The 23,006-nt window shown below is 38.2% G+C and overlaps 3 protein-coding genes across 4 annotated transcripts; 1 reads left to right on the top strand and 2 right to left on the bottom strand.

Moving 5' to 3' along the window:
- Window positions 1-217: 217 nt before the first annotated feature.
- acer2 (alkaline ceramidase 2) lies at window positions 218-11,430 on the bottom strand. The gene is made up of 6 exons (XM_032563680.1): window positions 11,003-11,430; window positions 10,596-10,710; window positions 8,674-8,815; window positions 7,901-8,038; window positions 2,827-2,964; window positions 218-2,159 (listed from the first exon to the last, which is right to left on the bottom strand). The coding sequence occupies exons 1-6, from the start codon at window positions 11,114-11,116 to the stop codon at window positions 1,973-1,975; spliced, it is 834 nt and encodes a 277-aa protein (XP_032419571.1). The 5' UTR covers window positions 11,117-11,430; the 3' UTR covers window positions 218-1,972.
- Window positions 11,431-13,728: 2,298 nt separating this feature from the next.
- Window positions 13,729-17,982, top strand: rps6 (ribosomal protein S6). Its single transcript, XM_032562225.1, has 6 exons — window positions 13,729-13,796; window positions 14,359-14,490; window positions 15,479-15,689; window positions 16,357-16,503; window positions 17,361-17,518; window positions 17,849-17,982. Exons 1-6 carry the CDS (start codon window positions 13,791-13,793, stop codon window positions 17,942-17,944), a joined length of 750 nt encoding a protein of 249 aa, XP_032418116.1. The 5' UTR covers window positions 13,729-13,790; the 3' UTR covers window positions 17,945-17,982.
- A 289-nt stretch (window positions 17,983-18,271) lies between these two features.
- On the bottom strand, window positions 18,272-22,839 carry LOC116719649 (perilipin-2-like). Of its 2 annotated transcripts, none has more exons than XM_032562218.1 (6): window positions 22,265-22,839; window positions 21,903-22,110; window positions 21,048-21,130; window positions 20,722-20,974; window positions 20,514-20,650; window positions 18,272-19,502 (listed from the first exon to the last, which is right to left on the bottom strand). In XM_032562218.1, exons 1-6 carry the CDS (start codon window positions 22,286-22,288, stop codon window positions 19,179-19,181), a joined length of 1,029 nt encoding a protein of 342 aa, XP_032418109.1. In that variant the 5' UTR covers window positions 22,289-22,839; the 3' UTR covers window positions 18,272-19,178. The 2 variants fall into 2 exon arrangements, with proteins under 2 accessions (XP_032418109.1, XP_032418110.1); XM_032562219.1 differs by having other exon boundaries at window positions 18,272-19,373.
- Window positions 22,840-23,006: the final 167 nt, after the last annotated feature.

Below are 23,006 nucleotides of genomic sequence, written 5' to 3'. Positions count from 1 at the left end.
CACGTAGCAACGCCGCCGTCTAGTGGCAGCTTCTGTTATCTCATTTAACTGTCGTTAAGTAGAGAATACTGTAGAGTTGTTAACCTGATTTACAAAAGGTGTCAAAAGGCTCGTCTCAGTTATAGGAAAATAAACCACAATGTAACTTATTTACATTTACCATAATATTCAAACTTCATGAGTCAGCAGTTGGACAATGAAAACAAAAGTAGCCAGGTTCAAAATTTGCTTTGTTTATTACAGAAAATATCAAAACTCTAATCTGCTACAAATATTTGTGTACAAAACAGGATAATTTATGAAAATAAATATTTCTGTGCAACTTATCTGTATTGAGAATGCAAGTGGAGAAACACTGAGATTCATACAGATTTGAGCCAATAACAATATTGTCAAGCATCACAATACAGAACGCATCATTTAAAGCCCTGCTTTCTTTACACTGGCTGCTTAATGTGATGCTGATTCGCTTCTTATAGCATGAGTGTTTTCACTTTCACTGCAAGACACAATGAACTCATCACTTTCAGCCACCTGTATTATTCAACGGGTTGTGCGTTACACTGCAGGTACTATTGGTATCTCTTCACATCATCAATCCTCCCTAAGGTTTCGCTAAAAAAGTCTAGTAGAACAAAAAGCAGAAACACTGTAAAATGGAAATAGAAACAGATTTAGGTTAACGACAAATCATTTTTGTTTTGTTTTTGAAAATTATAACCCTTCATTGACCTTTTATGATTGCACAACTTATTTCGACATCTTTAGTTGCTCAAAATCTTTGCATGCAGTTCGAGGGGAAAAGTCAAACAGTGTGAGGCGTTGACATAAAAAACGTAAACATTTCTTATCCTTTGGGATTGGCATTTCATTTAGAAACATCAAAAATACATCCCTTTATTTCATACATTGGCTGTTTTTCAAAAATGACTCCAACATAGTTTTGGTATAATGGAAAAAGTTAAAAAAAAAATATTAGACTTGGCTCATAGGTGCCAAAACAAACTTACAGAAACAATGCACATTCACTCGCAATTACTATTCTATTTTTTATATCTTAATATCTTGGCTGAAATGTCTTTGCATTATTTTATATTGCCTTAACCTTGAGGAGAAGCCACTAGATGAAATATCTAAATTTGAAATTAAGTATAATAAACCTGGTTAACTCTTAAATACTAACATTACAAGACAAATTTTTGAGGAAAATATTTTATCAACCTTGTTCTAATATCAAAATCTAACTCTTTATTTCTGTTTCTTGGCAATATGCTGTGTTCACCACAATTAAAGGTACCACCTTATATACAAATAAAGGAAACACATCATGTTCTTTGGAAAATAACTGAGTATTACATTGATATTTTTGCAAAATTACTATCAGGGTAGCATGCTTGAAGTAAGGAACACATCAGGTAAAAAGAGGCCTAAGGCTTGGTGTGAATTATGTTCTTGTTAAGAACCAGCTTATAATTTCAGAGTCTTCTGTGATTGGCTTGATTTTGTAATAGTTACAGGTGGTGAAATTATTGTTACTAAACCTGGCACCAGCGAGTTGCTATAGTAATAATTATCGAGGCAGCATAACGCTTAATACTGAGGTCTTCCAACATTTAGAAAATCTACAGATAGATAACTGCAACACTATCACTCTGAGAAGGTTACACGATATCTCATGCAAAGCCTGAGTATAGGTGTAGAACACTATAAAGGTTTGTTGGCTTTGATATGTTATGTAAGGAGATACCCTGCATCATATTTCACAAACTAATGACATCAGAGTTGCATAAATCCCTGCTCTGTCGGGATTCAAAGAGGAATCCAGAGTAGAAAAAAGTTTATACTCTTTGACAAGTGCATCGTATCTTCCGGTCAAATCAAAAAGAACACGACGGGGGCGACACGACTCGCAGATGGCCTGCCATAACATGCTGGTGTTAAAAGTGTAGAGCTGAGACCTTCTAAGGCCACCTTAAGTCACCTTGATGGACGATTTCTTGTGGACGCAGAGCAACGAAACATACGGCACGCCGATAAAGGCCCACTTCTCGTTGGGCCAGAACATGATGACCGGCCCCTGCTCCGGCGCCTCGGTCGCCACGTGGAAGTAGGCGAAGCAAACGCAGCCTAAGTAGGAGGCCAGACAGATGAGGATGTGCCTGTGGGAGCAGTAGCAGTATCAGTAAGACAATGCTAAGTGTAACAATGCATTTTTCTTTACAGTCTAACATTCTGACATTCTTAAAGAACCTTGCAAAGGCAACCAGGTCAATGTATTTTACTGTGATAAAGTACTGCAAAACTGAGCTGAAAGGAAAATCGGTTTTAAACTTTTCTTTTTTATTTATTTGTTTTACAAGTTGAAATCTGAAATGTCTGGTGTATTGATGCTCCAAAATAAAATCCACTGCAAAATAAATTGCCTGTGGTATGTCTGTATGAGTTTTGAATAGAAGCGTATCGACTAACTGACTTTTTCTTCTTTGTATAACAACTCAAGTTTAGATTGGATGAAGACCATCTGTGAGCATACACTTTCACGTCTCACCACAAATTCTCAGTTGAATTTCAGTCTGCTGGAGGATGAACCTCCAAAAAGTCTCAAGTATTTTACAGCCTCTATTGTACTTTCTTGCCTGTTTTTAGCTACTTGCATCTTCTCATCAAAAAGGCAACCCTCAGAGAATCACCAGGTTTTACAATTGGGATGGTGTGTTCAGGGTGATCATTTAGTGCAGTTAGTGCAATTAGTCTTTAAATTTTTGATTAACTTTGATTTTCCAAATAATAAACAGTATGAGTTCTCCGACTTGACTCTGAGCTCACCAAGCACAGTGTAAGTAGGGGAAGTTGACCGATGACCACATTTCGCAGAATATCCTGTCGCTGATCCAGCAGAGCAGAGCCAATGCCCACCAGATCCCAGAAATCAGCCCGAGCTTGAACACACGCGAGTTTTCACACCTGCAATGAGAGTGAGATGAGAAATGTGTGCGACGCTGAACACACACACACAGGTATGTTTCACTCTCAGAGAATAAAAGCTTGTGTGAAGCTTGTCCAAGAAAACCTGCAAATCTAAAATAAAATGGCTAAAAACAACATCAATGGACAGCAACGGCCCAGTCAGTCGCTTCAGAATTAATGCAGATACTTTTTCATACAACTACAGAGCAAGTCATTTTTCCATTGCAGTTTAATAATTACATCTAATGCAACAATTATCAGAGTCTGTCACTCTAAATGTTGATAATTATCTTGGTTTAATTTCTAACAAATCTATAAATGGTCTATCTGTGTGAAAAATTTAATTATGCATTTTGTAAAAATCTAGAGTTTCGGGTGCACTCACTTTCCATAAACCTTTCCATTTTGCTTCCTATTGTTATAGAAATAACTAATAAGTAAGAAATAAGTACATGAGCCACTACATGGTGGGATGTGTTGTGTGGGTTTTTTTTTGCTTGAGGTTATATTTAATTTACTCTTACAGACCATATTATTTACGTATTAAAACCATCGAGGATGCACTCTGGTATAACTGTGACTTCATGGTGAAGAAATATTTCACTGTGTGTCTAATAAGAAGGGTGTTTTTGTCTTAAATAGTCCCTGATGTTGCCACATGTGGGTGTTTAAGAGGGAAAGTTGTATGTAATCCCGACGTAAATAAACATCGCCTGACCTACAAAGATGTGCTAATCCAGAGTGCCACTGATAAGCTATTCTTAGTGTTGTCCTCCTTAGAAATCCTTGTGACACTGAGGCAGAGACATGGAGGCCTGACTGTGACAGAGTTGTTCTGATGACGCAGCAGTGTGCTGGCAAAGACAGTGTTTCAGCTTCTCTTCTGGTGGAGTCGCACTGTTTCACTGGTGCCTTATTTGGTGCCATTGTTTCAAGGAGAGAGGAGTCAAAAAGCACTTGAAACATGGTTTCAGTTTTTAACCTTTGTTCACATTGAGGCTTATTGTGCGTACTGAAATAATTGCAGCGCTAGCTGTGAGTTTGGTTGAGTAGACCACAAGAGTTTTGTTGTTCTGGTAGAGCGTTTATGTCCATGTTTGTGTGTGTGGTGCTGGGGATGTTCTTAAGAGCTAACAGGTCCTTGTTTAACCAAAGCATTGTCCCATTTTCAGCACAAGATGCCTCTTGTTCTTAGTGCAAGAGGGAGGATCAGCTCCTCTAAATCTGAAGCCATAGTTCTCAACCAGAAATCACTTACTAGGTATTTTTGGTCAAGTTCCTTGTGCAAATATCTTAGTGCACTTAAAATAAGCCAAAGCTGACTTACAAGTAACTTTTCAACAAGACATAGTAGACTGTTTTTGTAAATAATTCCTTAATATTGATGAAACAACTAAATGTATCATAGTCACTTGATTATGTTATAAAATGACCCTATTTGCCTTGAAAAGCAAATGTTTACAGTCACTCGTTCATAGGTCCCATCCCTGACTAATGGCCGTCATGAATTGATCATGACTGAAGAAAAACATCTTGGATTCAAGCTAGAATGAAAAGGATCTTTGTAGTGGGAAAAGAGCTCCATCGCCTGGGACGGAGTTTGAAGAAGAGCTGCTACTCTTCCGCTTTGAAAGGAGTCAGCTGAGGTGGTTCGGGCATAAAGTGTGGCAAAAAGAAAAATCTATATTACTTGACTCTTTCTGCCTACATTTTTATGAAGGGAAAAATGTCAGCTGATCAGCCTTGCTGGTAAAGTGTCTCTATGTTATGTAACCGTTTCAAGGAAACAGGAAAGGCGCAACGGTGTCTCATTAGCAACAGGAACTGGTAGAATAAAAAGGGAAAAAGTCATTAAACCATCATTATAGCTCAGATATACACTAAATGTTTGTATTCCCATAGAAGAAAATTCTGACTGTTCTTAAAGCTTTGCGCCCCTTAGCCTCTATAATTTAATGTACAGATTGTCCTCGGTTGGCTAACACCTCTTCCTGCCAACGAAAACTATCAGCAGGCTGCAGGATATCTGCTGTCCTCTCATGTTGCAGGAGAAACGAAGATAAAAAACGACAGAATTAGGAGTCCCGTTTGGAGGAAGCATCGCTGAATGTGCTGGAGAATTTGAGAAAGAAAAAAACCTTATTTAGTGCAACTCTTTGGAGTTGTTTACCTAGTGGAAATATTTTCTATTAATGATGCTATAAATTGCATATTTAATGTCAAGAGCCCAACTGAAGCTATGTGAAGAACTTTGTTTGAGTGCTCTGATTCCAAACACCCCAAAACTATTCTTGTAACTCAAAGTCAGCAGAATTTAGGAGACAGAGAGAAAAGCAGAAATACTTGACCTGCTTTTATTGCTCTCCCATCCAAAGTCACAACTTTAAAGGTAATATCTAAATTACAACTTTCTTTACAGAACCTTTTGGAATGCTTAAAGAAAAACAAAATATTAATATTGAAAATAGCCAATGGGAACTGTTCACTTTATGATGTAGAATCTGTGGAGCCTGTTGGTTTTTTTTTTTTTGTTTCAAAAGTACCATTAATCTTGGTAGATTGTGTGGCATCTTAAACTTTTTGAAATACCTGCAATTTTGCATTTCAAAGTCTGATGCATTCTGCTAGCGGACTGAATATGAGAGAACCCAGGATGATATAGAAACATCATTAGAAAAACTGTTGAAGATCTCTCTCTGTATGCTCCAACCTTATGAAATGTTATAGAAGACTAAGTGCTGTCTTACTGGCAACAGGGGGGTCAGACAAAGTATTCAATGCTAAGGTAGCAATTAGTGTACCAGAAATTATTTTGTTTGAAAATTGTTTTCCTAGTGGCTTTCGTTGCAGCGTAATCAGACAGGAAATGAGCAGTGAGAGAGAGAAAGAAATGCAGCAAAGGTCTCAAGGTTGGAAACTGAACCCCCCAATGGCCTTCACAAATGGCACGCCCACTGCAGCTTAAATACTGCAACAAAAAAATCTTCCTATCATGATATATTTTCCATTCTTGAAGAATGCAGAGTAATGTAGACAAACTAAAAGTTGGATTTGTCTATAGTTTTAAATTTTAATGTAATATATTTTTTGTTATTTTCATTTTTTAGTGTGCAGTAAAACATATGTTTATTTTCAGTTTTTTTTTCATCATTTCTTCATCTTCCCTGATAGTGACAACACATTTCATGGCAAAATTCTTGACTAGAATTTCTGCTTTTACACTTTCAGCTTAAATAAGCGCTATATTGTCCGTCTGAAAACACCGAGCACTTTGTTTTTTTGTGCAGCTGGAACTCCGTCAAAGGGGGGCCAAGAGTCACAGTGTAGAAAAGTCAAACAACAAAACAGTATGTTCTTTCTGAGGGCAGGAGTCCATCAGCCATGGCTACAGGAACTATGTCTGGTCTTGCAAAATAACAAGAGGTTTCAACAGATGACTGGTGCTGCAGTAATGTCAAGAATTAGCCAGAAATTAAACAATAGGTGACCTAATGTTTCAGGACTGATGCTTGGAAGTGTTGAGGGGAAAAGCACAACATGTAGATACTGAGACAGAGGAAATGCCTAGAGGCTCTCACGCAGGCTCTCTCTTTGACACAAACAAGGAGTTTGTTGGAAATGTTTTCAGGGACATATGAGCATAAAAATAATCTATTAGTCGGGATAAGAATGCATGCCTTCAACATTAAAATTGCAAGAGATTGAAGATCAAAAGTTATTGTGCTGTAGACGGTGAAGCCATTAGGGTTTTCTTACTGTTCTGACCTCATCGTGTTATTGCTACATACGGCACTGTGCCATAGTGATGAGTCGTCCTTTAAGTCTTGTTCCTAGATCTAAGAAGTCTTGATTAATGGTTCTTCTGGGTTGCAGGAGGTTTCACTCCTTCTCTTTAGGATTTTTTCTCACTCATTTTCAGTCCAGCATTTGTCTATTTTTGAAGGAATTTTTTGTTTGTTTTAGCCATTTAACTTTTGATCTATAAATCATTAAGGCATAAAGAGACTCCTAAACCCAAGGAGTGTTGTGCCTCCTTCAACACTCAACACCCACCTATTGTTATTTCATCCTAATGTATTTCCATTGTGTGCCATTAACCATTTGTATGCATGTACGGTACTTACAGTAGATACTGCAAATAAATAAATTAGAAAAATGCTCAAATCTTGAAACTAATTTAAGTGTAATTTTAATTTTTTTTCATAAGATCTTAAATCTTATGAAATGTCACATGACCACATTTACTTAAAGGAAACAATGAGCAAATGATAGACAAATTCCTGAAAATTATTAGCTTCCGTTCTGCTTAAATACTGATTCAATAGTGACAGCAATAACAAAACATTTTATGACAGATTTATGACAGGAACAAAGGACTTCAACTAAAAATCTTGGGCAATAAATTTAGGAATAACAGGAACAACTCAAAAAATATTTTGCAGCTTGAATTTGAATGGCAAATGCCTAAACCGGCACACTCATAGCATGACTCACAAGTGTAGAGAAACAATGTAACAGACACAAAAACAAGTTAGAGTTGGAAATGAGTCAGCGATAGAAATGGCCTAAACAAAACCAGTCATTTTCATTAAGACAGTGTTTCCCAACCCTGGTCCTCAAGGCACACTGCCCTGCATGTTTTAGGTATTTCCTTGCTTCAGTCCAGCTGATTTCAATTGATGACTGATTAACAGGCGTTTGTTGAACTGCAATCAGTTGAATCAGGCACATTAAAGCAGAGAAACCTCTAAAACATGTAGGGCAGTGTGCCTTGAGGACCAGGGTTGAGAAACACTGCTTTGAGATATTATGTAGCATTTATTGCTCATACAAATTTTACTCTGTTTCTGATTTACTCATGCAGAGCAGAAGGTTCACGTTTCGTTGTATCGTGTTGTGTAATGCACGCTGGGATCAGATAGTCTCTACTCACCTTTTAAGCTCAGTGATAAGCAGCGCTGTGCAGGGGATGCCCAGAGTCATGAGCGACAGCGAGTTGACCACAGGTTTAACAAAGGCCAGTCCGGTGGTGATCCCAGACAGGATGCCGATGACCATTTTAAACCTTAAACTACATAAAGAAGCAAAAAAAGCAACAAGAATATGAAAATCTCTGGATGGCAGCCTGATTGAACTGTTTATTCACTTGTAGTTTGTGTTGATAATGCATTCCTGTCTGTTAGTCCTTTATGAACAAAATAATTTCACTTGTATTAAGCAAATCCAGGTCATTTACTCTAGTTGTGTTATAATAAATTAGACCTTTTACTGTATTTATACATTGTGCTTTGCTGTCATTTCATTTTCTCTCCATGTGATTTTAGCCAAATCTTGTTCTTTTTTACCTGCTTGAGGAAAAGAAAGACCACTACATTCAAATAATTCACTTGGTTCAGCTGCCGATGAGCAATAAGCAGAGGAAATGTTAAGCGACAGCCTGCAGCAGGAGAGCTGCCATCAAGTCTCTGTGACAATACAAGAAGTACAGACATGTGATGCTGCTTTTACTGGTGTCAGCTATCTTGGATGTGCCTATATTTAGATATAATGAGTCATAACAGTAAATGCATCATAAGAGAAGCCAATGACCCATAGTAAACTCCACTTCTGTCTCTTAAAAAAGATAAATAAACCAATTAGCCTTTTCCTTACATCTCAAACCGTGTTTCTGCTTCCTGTTGGTTTCATTTGGAATGATCAACATACCGATTTCTCCTGAACATCTTTGGCAGGTATCTCTTTGGAAACCACATGGCGATGGCGCACATGAGGACCCAAAGAATGGCCAGCTCATCCAGCATTTGGCCGAGGAAGCTGAGTGTGGCATGAAAATACGTTGACCCAATTCCTGTGAGAAAGAAATTCGCAAAGATAAATAAATTATCTAGTCTTGTACAAAGATTCTACCAAGGTATGGGTTAAGGATTAAAGAAAGGTCTTTAAAAGATTATATTTTCAAAACATACTCATCAATCTGCCCCTATGGTTTAAAGTCCTTGTAATAAGATACTAGAGAAAGATCCAGAATGACTGAGTAATGTCGCAATTCCCCTTCCCCACCTGTTGCTGCACACCTACTGTCAGCTGAATGAACACTCCTTAAGGCTTTATGCAGTATATATATAAAAATAATAAGTGCCCTTATTATTTATTTTATATATTTTTATATTATTTATAATACTAATAATAATACTACACACTGAAATAAAAAGAGTGACTAAAAAATCTTAAATTCTGCTTGCTATTAGCCTATGAATCTGCCCTGTTTCTGAAAAATGGAACCAAATGCCTCCTGGTCTCTTCTTTTTCCTTTAGCTGTAAGGCAAATTGTACAATTTATAGTGTTTTAGAGACTACATTTTTCAGCTCATTTGTAAACAAAGTGGCTCTAATAAACTGCAGAAGAGGGGGGTTAAAAATAATGTAGTTGGAAGTATAAACATTTACAAATGTTTTTTTAATTGTACGTCTTGTTCTGAAAAGGAAATCAATATGATCAAAATATCAAGTTAGTAGATCATAGCTTCATTTTTAAGCAAATATTGTTAAAATGAATGTCTGATTTATAGATCACAGCAGTGAATGGAGCCGTTGTGTGTGAGTGGGGTGCCTCGTTCTCTCAGCGCTGTTTGAAAACACGCAGGTTGCATAGTCAGCAAAGATAACCAGAACCACCCAGCCCTCCCCTCAACAGTTCCTGAGAGGTGACCTCAGACTGTGAGAAAAAAATCCCATGGAAACACTGAGCAGAATCGTTAATCATGTAGATTGCAGCAGTAATCACATCTAAAGTCACATTTCCTTTTGTCTTCATCTGTGTTAGTAGGCAACAGGACCTCAGACCACTGGACAAAGATCAGTATGTTCATCAAGTGTTTTTTATAAATTTGTGCTGAACTCTGATCTTAATTGTTCACTTTTGAAAATTAACAATTATATCCTGCCGCCAATTATTTTTTGTGAGCTTTATTAATTAAAAATATACATGAACACCAGAGTCAGTGAAAGTTCATTAAGGAAGTCAAGTTTATTATTAAAATGCTAAATTTCCAAGAAACATTGCAGGCATTTCAAATTGTAATATAGCGTACATGGATATTGCAATTCAGTATTTTGTCCAGCTTACATTTTTAAATAATTGGATTAAAGAAGATTCTCTAGAGAAACACATACACACCATCAGAACCAAATATAAAAGAGTGACTGAGTATCACGGCATAGTTTGTAGCACAGCTACATTATCAAGGCTTCCCTGCGTTTACAAAATGATTTTTGAGTAGCAAAGAAGACAAGATTAATCAAGGAGCAGATGGTGGAAATGCCCCCACCCTGGGATGTGGGTTCTGATCTCAACTTGTATCCTGCCAGTCTGAGATTACATCGGCACACAGAGGACACTGAGGCAGACTAAGCAGATAACTCTGCATATTCCAAAAGACTTTTCAGCAGCCTACCAGATATGAATAACAGAGAAGAAGCTGCTTTTTTCCACCTGTGGTTTCTGTTTGTACCCCACAAACAAAAACTATTTGCTAATTTTCTTTTTTTTTTAAAGAAAAAAAAAAAAAGCACTGAAGCTGACTGGGCTGCTCATCCTCACTATGAAGTAGAGGAGGTCATTAACTTACCGACCACCACCAGCAGAATCCAGATGAGGTAGATCCCGCTGTTGAAATGCTGGGCATATTCACGGAACAGGAACATCAGTATAGGAGGCAAAACAAAGAACAAGATGTTGCTGATCTGAAATGAAATAACAACGCTTTGAGGAAACGACACCATGGCATCAAATCAACATGTTGCCCACTGGGTCCTTGAGCGCAGCTGAACTGGAGAGGAGAATATTTAAAGCAGATTAACTTCTGAAAAGTCTCTTTAACTCATAGGAGCCTTAATTATTGGTAACACGGTGGTGTGTTGATGAAGTGTTAGAAGGCAGTTTATGACAGAGCGAAACGAAAGCAGAGCAGCCCCGACTGTAAACAAAACTGCATTATGCAAAACGCTGTTTACTCGACAGCGACTTCATACCGACCGTGTTGTAAAATTCAGCGATGCTGGGGTAGATGAGGTAATTTCCTTCACACCAGTCGACATCGGAGCTGCCAGCCTGCAACTGGTCCCAGAAAATCGGGTTAACGTTGCTCATGTCTGGACTAGTCCTGTAGAGTGGACAGCAACGCTGTGCAGTCTGTGGTCCTCCAGCAGATTAGAGCAAAACAAAACAACAACCGGGGGAAAGTCAGTGGTATGAGCCAGCTCGGTGGCTACACGCTAGCAGTTTAAAGTCTGGATCCTGAGTCGGACTGTGGACAAGTGTTGATGTCGGGACTCGCTCCAGTGCTGCATTTTCACTCAGTCCTTCCTTCCACAAAGCCTCTTCTCTGCTCTTCGTGACGCTCTGCCCCGTCCTCTGACAGCTGCTCACTCTGGCCTCAAAGAGTGTTCACACTGTGCAAGAGGACTCACTCCTCCCTGCTTCCTTCTCCGGTAAAACCGGAAGTGTTTGGTGTTTTCTTATGATTGAACAACAGCAAAAAAAAAACAAAAAAAAAACATAGAAAAGCATATGGTTTATTTAGTGAGTTGCTATCGTAATAACTTATAATTTATAATCACGTATATAACGTCATTAATAAATTCAATCTTCCGCTACAGCTGTGAAACTGATCAATTTGTCATGCTTATGTAAAATCGCTTGTAAATTACGAAAGATGATTAAAGCTACTAGGAAAAAAAAATCCTGTTTTATAATAATTCTTTCAATGGCCGAAATCCTCACCAGTACACACACACAAACACACACACACACACGCACACACACTCTCTCTCACTCTCTCTCTCTCTCTCTCTCTCTCTCTCTCTCTCTCTCTCTTTGAGTGTTATCGTGGCTGTTTAATGTTTAACTTTATCTCACACTTAATATCCAGGATATTTAACGTTGTCCCCGGTTTTTTTATTTAATCAAGCATAATGCTTAACGTGTTCCTTGATGTTTAACATTATTGCCAATGTTTAGCAGATGTTAAATTTCATCTCCAGAAAAGTTTCCTTTTGCGTTAAACAGTGGAGATAAAGCAAATCATTCCAGATACAGTAAATATAGCAATACTAATGACAATTTAACCTTATATAACCTTGAAAATCATAGACAATGTTAAGCACTGGAGATAAAAGAAATAATTGGGGACAACATTAAACATCCTGGACAACTTTAAACATTGGAGAAAACATTGTTGCTGATGTTTAATATTGTCTCTTTTTCTGTCATCTCAAATGAATCTTCAAGTCGAACCTTCACATTCAAAGACAAACTCCCAGGATTTTCTGGTATTACTGTATTCATTTTTATTTCAACAGATTGTGAAAAAAAATCCCTGTAAAGAAATCAAAATGGTCACATAATTCCTAGGAATGGAAGGGAACCAGAATGGATGAGAGAACCAGGTTACTTAAATAGGGTTAAATAAATATATAGAAATGTACACAAATATACAAATATATATATATATACATTCAGTGTTAAGAACTTTCTGTCAGCGGTCAGCTGTTATCCTGAAATATGTCGCAGCGTCGTGGCATCACAGTGCTTCCCATACATGTAGAGGAAAAAATCCTAGCAGTCTCTTAGTCTATTGAACAATACAGAATATAGGCAAGCAAAGAGCTTATTTATTATACTTTATGCCATCATAAGCCACAAATAGTGTTAAAATGTACATTTTCTGTGTGCATAGGGAGTCAGACAATCCTCAGCTTGATTGTAGTATATCCATAACCGATCAACTGCTAGCTCCAGACGCCATTATATCTCCATTACATTTCTACAATGCAGAAAATAATGTCACATTATCAAATAATGTCAGTGTTACTGACATCACTGGTTGAGAGATATTGTGACCACTGATCCCAGTGGAGAGCCAAATGAAGAAAGTCTGAGCCCTTTCAGGCACTTCACATCCCCTTTTAAACATTTGCAACCATTTTAAGTTAATTTTATTAATTGGAATACTTTCCAACTTCTGCAGGCTATAATGTCATGAGCTAATCTACTCTCTGGCGCCCTGCAGTGGTCAATATTGTTTGTAGCATTATATTCTTGCAAATACTGACAATAGTAATGAATGCTAAAGTAATCATTATGAATAAAAACAGAAAATATTGAATCAAATTTTTATCTTAGTATTTTCATCATTATTTTTTAAATTAATTTTGAGGGTCAAAAGTAAATATTCGCAAATATATACGCATATAACTAAGTAGGCATATTGGTAACAAATCAAAATCGGCTTTATTTGCAAAGTTTTGTGCACACAAACATTTTTTTTTTACTTCAACTGCACTTCGAAAAACATATTTTTTCTACATATTGCATATCAAGTGTTTCACAAAAGTAAAATAAAAGGTTGAAATATAATGAAAACAAATAAATAAATAAAACCTATTATTACATAAATGTGTCAATAATTTATTAAAAGGTAAAGAGAAAAGTGACGAATCATATAACGTTGTATGATTTTAATGTTGCCTGTACTTTTATATGTGTTAATGTGTCGCTACAGAGCAGCATTACACCTCAGATTATGTAGATTTAAATGTTAAACGCTTGTCGTTTTCTAAGACTGACGTCTATTGATGATAAATAGTAAAAAAATAACATAAAATGACTTTATTTTTATTTCAATTTACTTTGTTGACTTGTTAGCAGGGTGGTTCATGACTGCGATCTAGCTATCGCGAGATTACTTTGTTCTATGTGAGATCACGGAGCGGATATCCTGCCTCTTTCCCCTGGCGGACCGTCGTTGGGTCGGTTTGGCAAAATGAAGGTACAACCATGAGTTGCTATTATTTTGTTTTTGAAAGCTAGTATCGTTAAAATATATTAGTTAAAATAAAGCCATCATCTTAAACTTTTAAAACGTTTAGTTTAATGCAGGTATTGTGGCTTTGTAGTTGAGGATGAGCTTTGATTGTGATGAGAGCTAGCTGACTAGCCCGTCGGAAAGTGAGCTGTTGAAACATGGCCGTACAGCGTGCAACTACTTATATTGAAAATGATTTGTGAAATTCCTTTTATTGTTTCTAGGGAGACACGCTTTTTAACAATTTAATACAATAGTCTGGTTATGTTCTTGAAAAGAGTACACACAACTAGTGTTTTCAGCTTTGAACTGGACCCGGCAGAGAAGCTAACAGGCCTCTGTTTTACTCTTTCGCCAATTGAAACTGTGGCACTATTTCTAGAACATATTTAACGCAGATGTTTAGAAGTTTCATTCATGTTATTGATTATCCTAGTTATCATCACATGTAGTTTTTGCATGTTGTCTATGCGTCTGTATGATGGTCAAAAGCTCCAACACTTGTTTGTTACAAATTGCTTTTTAGCTAAACATCTCATTCCCTGCTACCGGCTGCCAGAAGCTGATTGAAGTCGATGATGAGAGGAAGCTGCGCATCTTTTATGAGAAGCGTATGGCCACTGAGGTGGCTGCTGACCCTTTGGGAGATGAGTGGAAGGTAAGTTTCTCTGTCCATTGCACATCATCATGGCACACCGGAGACCCTTGTGACTGATCTGTAGTCTTTAAGGGGGGACAGTGTGTTGCCAGAGCAACAGTAGAGCAGCTTTCCAGATGCGATCAGTCCCGTTACCCATGGCAGATTTGCAACGGCTGTGCTCTCCCAATGACTTGTTGCAATAAATGGAACATCTGGATTGCAGGATGTATCGCAACATGTTTTTGAAGTATGACTTCCTGGCATTAGACACTACAGTTTAGTGAGTAAGGTGGGATTTAGTTGAGTGGCTGACTGTAGCAAATTGGCAAGAATAAAGGTGTTTAGCATTTCTGTCATTAAGACAAACTTTGTTTTGTGCAGTGTTACATTGATATATATTTTTTCTTGTTAAAAAAAGCATTTCTTCTAGTTTGTGATGGAAATGCGGATTACATTGGAATGGAGCAACAAATAATGTTGTGTTTATCAGAATTTACTTTTTATATTTAAGATCAGGTTTGCAGATTTTATAGCATCTGAAAGTCAGCATCACACATTTAAACATCTCAATTTTAACGCTTTAAGAAATCCTAAATATGGCCATGGTTTATGAACAAAGTAAACTTGTACATAGTTTTGTATATTTAGGTGTGACTTGATTAGGGATTTTAATGTTTGACTGAAAGATGACTGTTATGAAGCTCTCCATGTACTGTTAAGTGAAGAAGTGTAAATAGTCTGGCTGCAAAAGTAATAGATCCACATATCAGTCAAAAAACTCCAACCCAAATTATTCAACTTGTTAATTTAACTTGAATTGTTATTTATGTTGGTCTTGACTTAATGACTCTCAAAAGGGTTTAAGTCTGAAATTTAGAGACTTGTGAAAACTCTTGGTTGTGGATTAGTGATATTCTTTGTTAGGAATCGTATAGGATTAGGACATTCTGAAAGGAAACTGCCTCTTTTCTTCTGCATATGTTAAAAACTGTTTTTTTTTTTCTAGGGTTACGTGGTGCGCATCAGCGGCGGCAACGACAAGCAGGGCTTCCCCATGAAGCAGGGGGTACTAACTCATGGCCGTGTGCGCCTGCTGCTCAGCAAGGGCCATTCCTGCTACCGTCCCCGCAGGACCGGTGAGCGCAAGCGCAAGTCTGTCCGGGGTTGCATCGTTGATGCCAACCTCAGCGTCCTGAACTTGGTCATCGTCAAGAAAGGTAACCTGCAACTGGTGGAGGGAAACCCAACTGTGTAAAGCTTTTTATTATTCATGCTGTATTAGTAACATTAGCCTATGTAGGTCAATGTCTTGCTTCATATATGGATGGCACACCAAGGAGTCTCTTTTGACTGATTAATAGTCAAATTAGAGGGGATAGTGTGTTGCCAGAGTAACTGTGGAGCTGCTTTCCAGATGCGACCAGAGCCAGTGAAAGTGGATGGTTGAACTGCAATGCTTCCTCACTGTGACAACTTGGACAGTTTTTATAGTGTTAAATTGAAATGTTTAGATCTTCTGTGTTTTGTTTCATATTTCTTGCACTCAGGAGAACTGACTATCTGGAACTTTGTATTGTTTGAATTATTTTGTTCTTGCCCTTAATATATGAAGGCAGAGCTTATCTATCCTACTCTTCGGAGCTGAAAATATAAAATCTGTTGTCAAAAAACAGATAATGAATGGTCTGTCAAATGGCTAAATCTAATCTTGTCAGTAAACAATACCTTGTAACTGGTGCCATGTTAAAAAAAGAAAGAAAGCATGATCTTATTGTTTCCCTTCAGTCTTTGAGTTGAGTATGCATATCCTGTTTTAGATTTTGTAGAACTGAAAATTTGCTCTGCTGCCTGATTTCACTCACGTTCTGATGTTATTTCATTAAGGTGAGAAGGACATTCCCGGGTTGACCGACAGCACTGTCCCTCGCCGACTTGGTCCCAAGAGAGCCAGCAAGATCCGCAAGCTCTTCAACCTGGCTAAGGAGGATGACGTGAGGCAGTATGTCGTGAGGAGACCCCTGACTAAAGAAGGTGAAAGTTATGTCCAAGCCTGCATGAATGTTTTTACATGGAGATTATGGCTTGTAAATCAACAACACCCAAAGGAGGGTTTCTGCTGTTAAATTTGTTGGATGAGCCTCTCATTTATACTTTTTTCTGTTTTTGAGATATCCTCTTGCACGATCCTTCTTTTGGTACATCTTTAACATTGTATAGGTGTATTGTAGTTTCTTTTTTAACATTAGTACTGCAAAAATCTGGGATCCATCACAATTTCTATGTTTTCTTTCAAAAAGTAGAAAAGGGAGTATAATTCCAACTCTGGCTTTTTTGTGACTGAGCTGCTTTCTTATAGTTTGATAAAATTGACCATAGAGGCACTGATGTTAGGCCAAAGTAAGAGCTTGAATCTATCAGAGCTAAGCAGTTTCTCTGCACTGCTTAGCTTTTATCAATGCTGCAGTTACAGCAACATTTTTGGATTAGCCATTTTATGATCTTGTGCTGCTGCTCATGCCTCTCATTGTTGTTCTAAATATTGTAAGGTGGGAGTCATAACTACTTCTAAGCTGCTGTATTCCCTAGTTCCTCTTCCTATTTCCTATTTTCCTAAAACATTTTTGTTGCATAACCCAGCACAATTACCTGCAGATTTCTGATCAGTTTTGGGTAAACAAACTTCTTTTGAAACTTCTGATTGAAACGACTACCTCACTTTGACGTGAAGGGAGAATAATGTTTGGATATATTCTGAATTCTTTCACTTGAAGTGATTTTAAAGATGATTGAAAAGTGCAGTTCTGTTGTTTCATTCTTTAGTAGCACATTTTTTCTGTCTTGAACTGTGGTTCAAGACAGTGGTTCTGATAGCTACTTTCCTCTCTTAGGCAAGAAGCCAAGAACTAAGGCCCCAAAGATCCAGAGACTGGTGACCCCTCGTGTGTTGCAGCACAAGCGCCGCCGCATTGCCCTCAAGAGACAACGCACCCAGAAGAACAAGGAGGAGGCCTCTGAGTATGCCAAGCTGCTGGCTAAGAGGATGAAGGTGTGCTCAATTTTCAAATGTTTTCTAAAAAATGCTACAATCGATCCAGGCTTCAGAACTACAAAAAAAGTAATGGGATTATTACTGTTTTCCTAAAACTCTGCTAGGACAGTGTGTCCATATTGAAGTCAAAATAAAGTTGATAATGACAAGACGGTTACTATTCCCACAGTCAGCATTTTACATTTGAACTCTTATGGTTGGATCTTTGATTCCTGTTGAAAACTTTTTTTTTTTTTTTTTTCTGAGAATGTCTAAAACACCACAACCATTTTTTAAAAAATTGTTTGTTCAAATTTAAACCCAATTTTCTTTAATTCTTAAAAACAGGAGGCCAAGGAGAAGCGTCAGGAACAGATCGCCAAGAGGCGCCGCCTTTCTTCTCTGAGGGCATCCACATCCAAGTCAGAGTCCAGCCAAAAGTGAAATCCTCAAATGAAATAAAGTAACGTTTTGCTGAATAACTGCTGTGATTTGTGTTGCACGTGGTGTCTTGATAGAAAATGCCAGATTTATACATTGAGATTCTATGAAAACTGAGTCTTTGATTACAAGTATCTCTACATTTGATTATAAACTAGTTGAGCCTTACTGGCCCTTGGTGCAACATAAACAAAATTTCTAAGAGTTCCTCGGTGTTGCAATCTCCATTGTCACGTTTGAAACAGTTCTGCAGCTCTTCAGCTTATTCCATTAAATTAAGCACAATCTTAGTAGGGCAGCAGCAACAATTAATTTGGTAATTGAGTATTATGACAACTGGTTAAAGGACACATTCTGACCACTTAAGCTTATTTCATACAGTAAATGGCAAAAATAAAAATTTGGTTCCCCTTTTAAGTATTTAGTTTACACTTGATCATTTGTAGTAAAGTATCTGCAGCTTTAAAAAGATGGTAAGTGATAGGGTTGGTCCTTTATCAGTGCACTGTAGAGCTAATCAGACTTTAATTGGATAGTTTTCCTGAAGGTAATCAGGAACAGGCATGTTTGAGTCTGTATACTCTAATCACTTTTCAGCCCTAAACCTTAGGGATGAAAGTTGCTGTTCTTCTGCAAAGGTGTTTGAACATCTGTGTGAAGGTTTAGCCATTGCATGTGGGATGCCAACATTGATTCTGTACCATAAACATTACTTTTACATGTACATTGTACCTTAGTGTGGTACATTAGTCTTTGGCAAAGATAGCCCCACAAATAAGAATTTTAAGTGCACTTTTCAGAATGAGTGATACATCACTAAACTGGATTTGATTTTCAAATTTGTGCCAACAGACTTCTAAAGTTCTTAAATGTTAATTGGACTTAAGATTTTTACAATACCCACCCCTACATGGTACCAGCTTAGAAATCAAGGTTATGTTAAGTGTTTCACAAAACTACAAATCTGACAGTAACCTAATTTTGGAAATTCTTGTTCTCCCACCACTCTGCAGTTTAATGATTTTATTCTTATAAACACTCAGAAATACTTAATTTCAGACTAACCCTTTAAGGAAGCTAGACTTTAACACAAGTTCAATTTATTTTTGATTGCAATGTGACAGGTGCATCTTTGGACATAAAACATGAGCTACAGAAACAAGAATCAAGTTTTATGAAGCTTCAAATCTTTTAATACATTGACATATCGTTTAAATCCAGAATCAAAAAGTCAAAACTAACGACGAACACATCCTTTCACAATACAGCCGTTCTCAAACACAGACGACTTGGTGGATCTCATTCTCATTAAAGCTGGGGTACTCTGTGAGCGGCCCAGTTCCTTGGAGAGTGGTGAACCTTCAGCAGCACTGAAGTGACTTCTGTCTCGAGTATGTTCCTGATGGGATGATGAACTGCCCAAGTTGCACATCTGGTTGAAGAAGAGAAACACAGAAACCACCTGATGCTGAAAGTATTGGGGTAACCCGTGAAGGCTCCACACCAGAGTCTGACAGCTCATCTGAAGGTCCTGAACCAGAGTGGTGGGTCTCTTTGTGATCTGTTGAATGGTGAATAAATATTAAGCAGCCACAGAGGAAATGCTGATTGTGTCATGTACAGGTATTGCTTTGGTATTCCAAAGAATATTTGGGTTCCACTCTCTAATCTAAAAATTAGGTGCAGGCAATTGCCTTGAAATGGGAAAACAATTTGCTTGTGTGTCATTTAATCTCAGCATAGATGCAGCCCTGTGGTGAAGGCCTCTGAGGTTTGTTCAAGAAAATTAGTGAACAAAACCATCTAGACAGGTCAGGTAGAAATCTAAGGTTTAACGTAGGGTTTGTTTGTTATATACCAAGCCTTAGATCAGGGGTGTCAAACTCTGGTCCTCAAGGGCCATTGTCCTACAACTTTTAGATGTGCCTCTGCTGCAACACACCTGAATAGAATAATTAGGTCCTTAGCAAGGCTCTGGAGAACTGATCTACACAAGGAGGAGGTAATTAAGCCATTTCATTCCGGTGTTTTGTACCTGTGGCACATCTAAAAACTGCAGGACACCGGCCCTTGAGGACGAGTTTGACACCTGTGCCTTCGATAATCCACAAAGCATTGTTCAAGCAGAAGGAGTATGCACCGCTGCAAACATTGCTCTCCTCCTAAACCAACTGGACATCAAGGACAGAACCTCAGAAGCCAAGACACCAATAGGAACTCTGGGGGATTCAAAACTCAAGTTACTCTGCAACTTCATTGCTTGAGGGCCATTATCCTACAACTTTTGAATGCATTTCTACTCAGACACCTAAATCAAATGACCTTTACAAAACTCGCCAAGATCCCAAGGAGATAATTGAGTTGTGTAGGAGCAGAGATGCACCCAAAAGTTGCAGTACTCAAGGACTGATCCCTTCCCTAAAGTAATAAAGTATTTCATAAAAATGTCTTTGTGATAAAATAAGCAAACGATCAAGAGTTAGAAAGATTCACAATAGGATAGGCCTTTTCCAATATTTAACTTTTATAAAACTCAAACATCTTTCCTGATCAAACTGTACTCACAGCACACCTGAACAAAGTGGATTTTTGAGCCAACCATTTGGTAGGTCCTCCAACACACTTTAGCAGTGATTTTCATCATGCGCCCAGAGTAACTTCCTGAACGGACCGAAGCCTCAAAACCCTCCACCAAGTGGGTTTCTTTTTCTGTGGACAAAAAAGCAAAAGTAGGCAATGAAGTGAGAAAGACTTGCCACTCAGGAGACTCTGATACTTGCCTATTCTCTCCTCTTCTGGCAGTGGGAGCACCTGGTCCACCAAAGCCTCCGACATAGTCAGAGCTGAGTCCAGTCCCATACTGGCCATGCTGATGGCTCTCTCCACCATTGACTGGTTCTCATTGTTGTCTGCCTGGTGCAGTCTGCTGATCACCCATGTGACAGTGTGTTGCACTGTCACAACTGTCCCACCGGCAGCAAGGCACACCACATCTCTAATCTCATTTACCTTGCTCTTGGCAGCAGCAACAACCTGTGTGATTGAGTCAAACTCATTAGAATGATCACTCTTTCAGAAGAACCAGGCCAATCATTTAAATAAGTACCTGATCTGGCGGGGACAGAAGAACAGGGAACGACATCTCCAACCAGTCAAGGCCCTTGCAGGCAAAATTGTTTGCAATGGAGACTGAAAAGAAACGAGTGCTTTAAAGACGATACCCAGCATTTCTCTAGAAAATTTACATTTACTGCTTGGTCATGATACATTGCTACTGCACCGCTTCAAAGTACAAAACTTGAACAGAGAAAAAAAACAACTTTTGGTTAACAATATTTGACTCAAACCAATCATCTAGCATTAGTAAACATTATGCTTTAGAGTTATGAATCCAGCCTGATGCTGGTGATTGGCATGAGGACACAGAATAATATGTTAAATCTGTTTATATGCAGCGCAGCAACGTGATCTTTAAAAAGGTTGCCTCCATGGGTAATAAATGAAGCACAAAAGTAACTCCCCTCTCAATCCCTTTTATTTCAGGATTAAAGTAGGTGAAAATTAAAACCTTCTGCACCTTTTTCTAGGGTTTCATTCCACTCAGCTTTCTATTAATATTCTTAGACAAAACTGGGCAGCCAGCTTTTTTCAGCTTTGACTTTTGTGGCCTACTCTTTGTGGACAATGTCGGTGTCTCTGCTGGACAATCCAAATAAGTTTACACAACATCATTTCAGTCTTAAAAATATCTTAAGACAACTTAACATTTTTATGTTTGTGGCTATAACATTTGAATTCTTTCAAGTCTATAAATTAAAAGTCTCACTTTTTCAGTTCAAGTAGTGAAATTAATTTTTCAGATCAGCCTGTCGAGAAATAGCCTACGTCTAGCTTCAGGGTTAATCCACTGCGCACCTAAAGATGATAAGCGTTCCAGTAAACCAGTCGTGGTAGGACTCACTCTGTGGCTCCAGTTTAACGATGGCCGGCGAGGCTCTGGTACAGGCCGCGGCGCTCAGGGCGGTCACACCGCTCTCCAGCGCCTCGCACATGGATCTCAGACTGGGGTTGCTGCTTTTAGCATCTCTGTACAGGACCGACAGGGTGGCACAGGCTGAGCGAACCACGGGCAGCTTGACTAGCCGGGCAGCTGCATTCGGTACTACTTTCTGATTAAAATGAAAGAACAAATCTAAAATCAGCACAATTACTAACGACATTTAATGCATGGTTTCAGAAACGTTTAGACAGGAAAAAGTTCATTAACGTAATGTTAATGAACTTTTTCCTGTCTTTTTCCACAGTTTCCCTTAATGCACTCACCTGGTTGTTATTGTTCACTGGCATTTTCTTGCACTTTTCAAACACCAAAAATGTAGTTGTCACGTAAACCGAATCTTTCTACGAACACCTTACCTGCTTGGGAAACGGTTCAAAGAAACAAGAAGCTCATTGTTCAGAAATGCTGCTGACATCAAGGCCCAAACTCAAATAGCCTGCAGGTGTCATCAATTAGTGCTCACCTGTTGCGAGGTCTACCCCTGATCTCGCGAGATCTTAATCAATCGAAGCTCGTAAGCTTTGGTCAAAGGACTAACTAGCTATAATTCTTCAAGTAACTTGGACATAAATGACTTGTCGGTGCTAGACCTGTTCTGAAATATTTGATATTCTGAGGATATTAGATTTAAAGATAACATTACAGCTGATGGACGAGATTTGAACCTTTGTTGGAACTTTCCCCATTAGATTCAGCTTCAAATAACTTAACTCCTTGATCCTGATTCCTGATTGTAAGTGCGGCAAGCTCTCACTAGTCTAGCCCCTTAAAGCTCTTTCATACGCGACACGTTTCTTCTAGAAAAAAGAGGTCTTGAATCCGACGGTCATCTTTCAGTCTTTACTTAACTTAAAAGAACATAAAAATAACAAACAGATTCAAAACAAATAGAAAGTGACGGTCAAAAGACTGTGTTACTCTCCAGGTGCCAGACTTCTACAAAGAGCAAGTACTTTCGTCTTTCATAAACTAATTAGTCACTAACCAATCAAAAGGCACCATGTC

The sequence above is a fragment of the Xiphophorus hellerii genome, chromosome 5 (assembly GCF_003331165.1).
Source record: "Xiphophorus hellerii strain 12219 chromosome 5, Xiphophorus_hellerii-4.1, whole genome shotgun sequence".
Classification (NCBI taxonomy): domain Eukaryota; kingdom Metazoa; phylum Chordata; class Actinopteri; order Cyprinodontiformes; family Poeciliidae; genus Xiphophorus; species Xiphophorus hellerii.
Note: the sequence above shows the minus strand (reverse complement) of the source record. Positions and strands in the feature narration are given on the sequence as shown.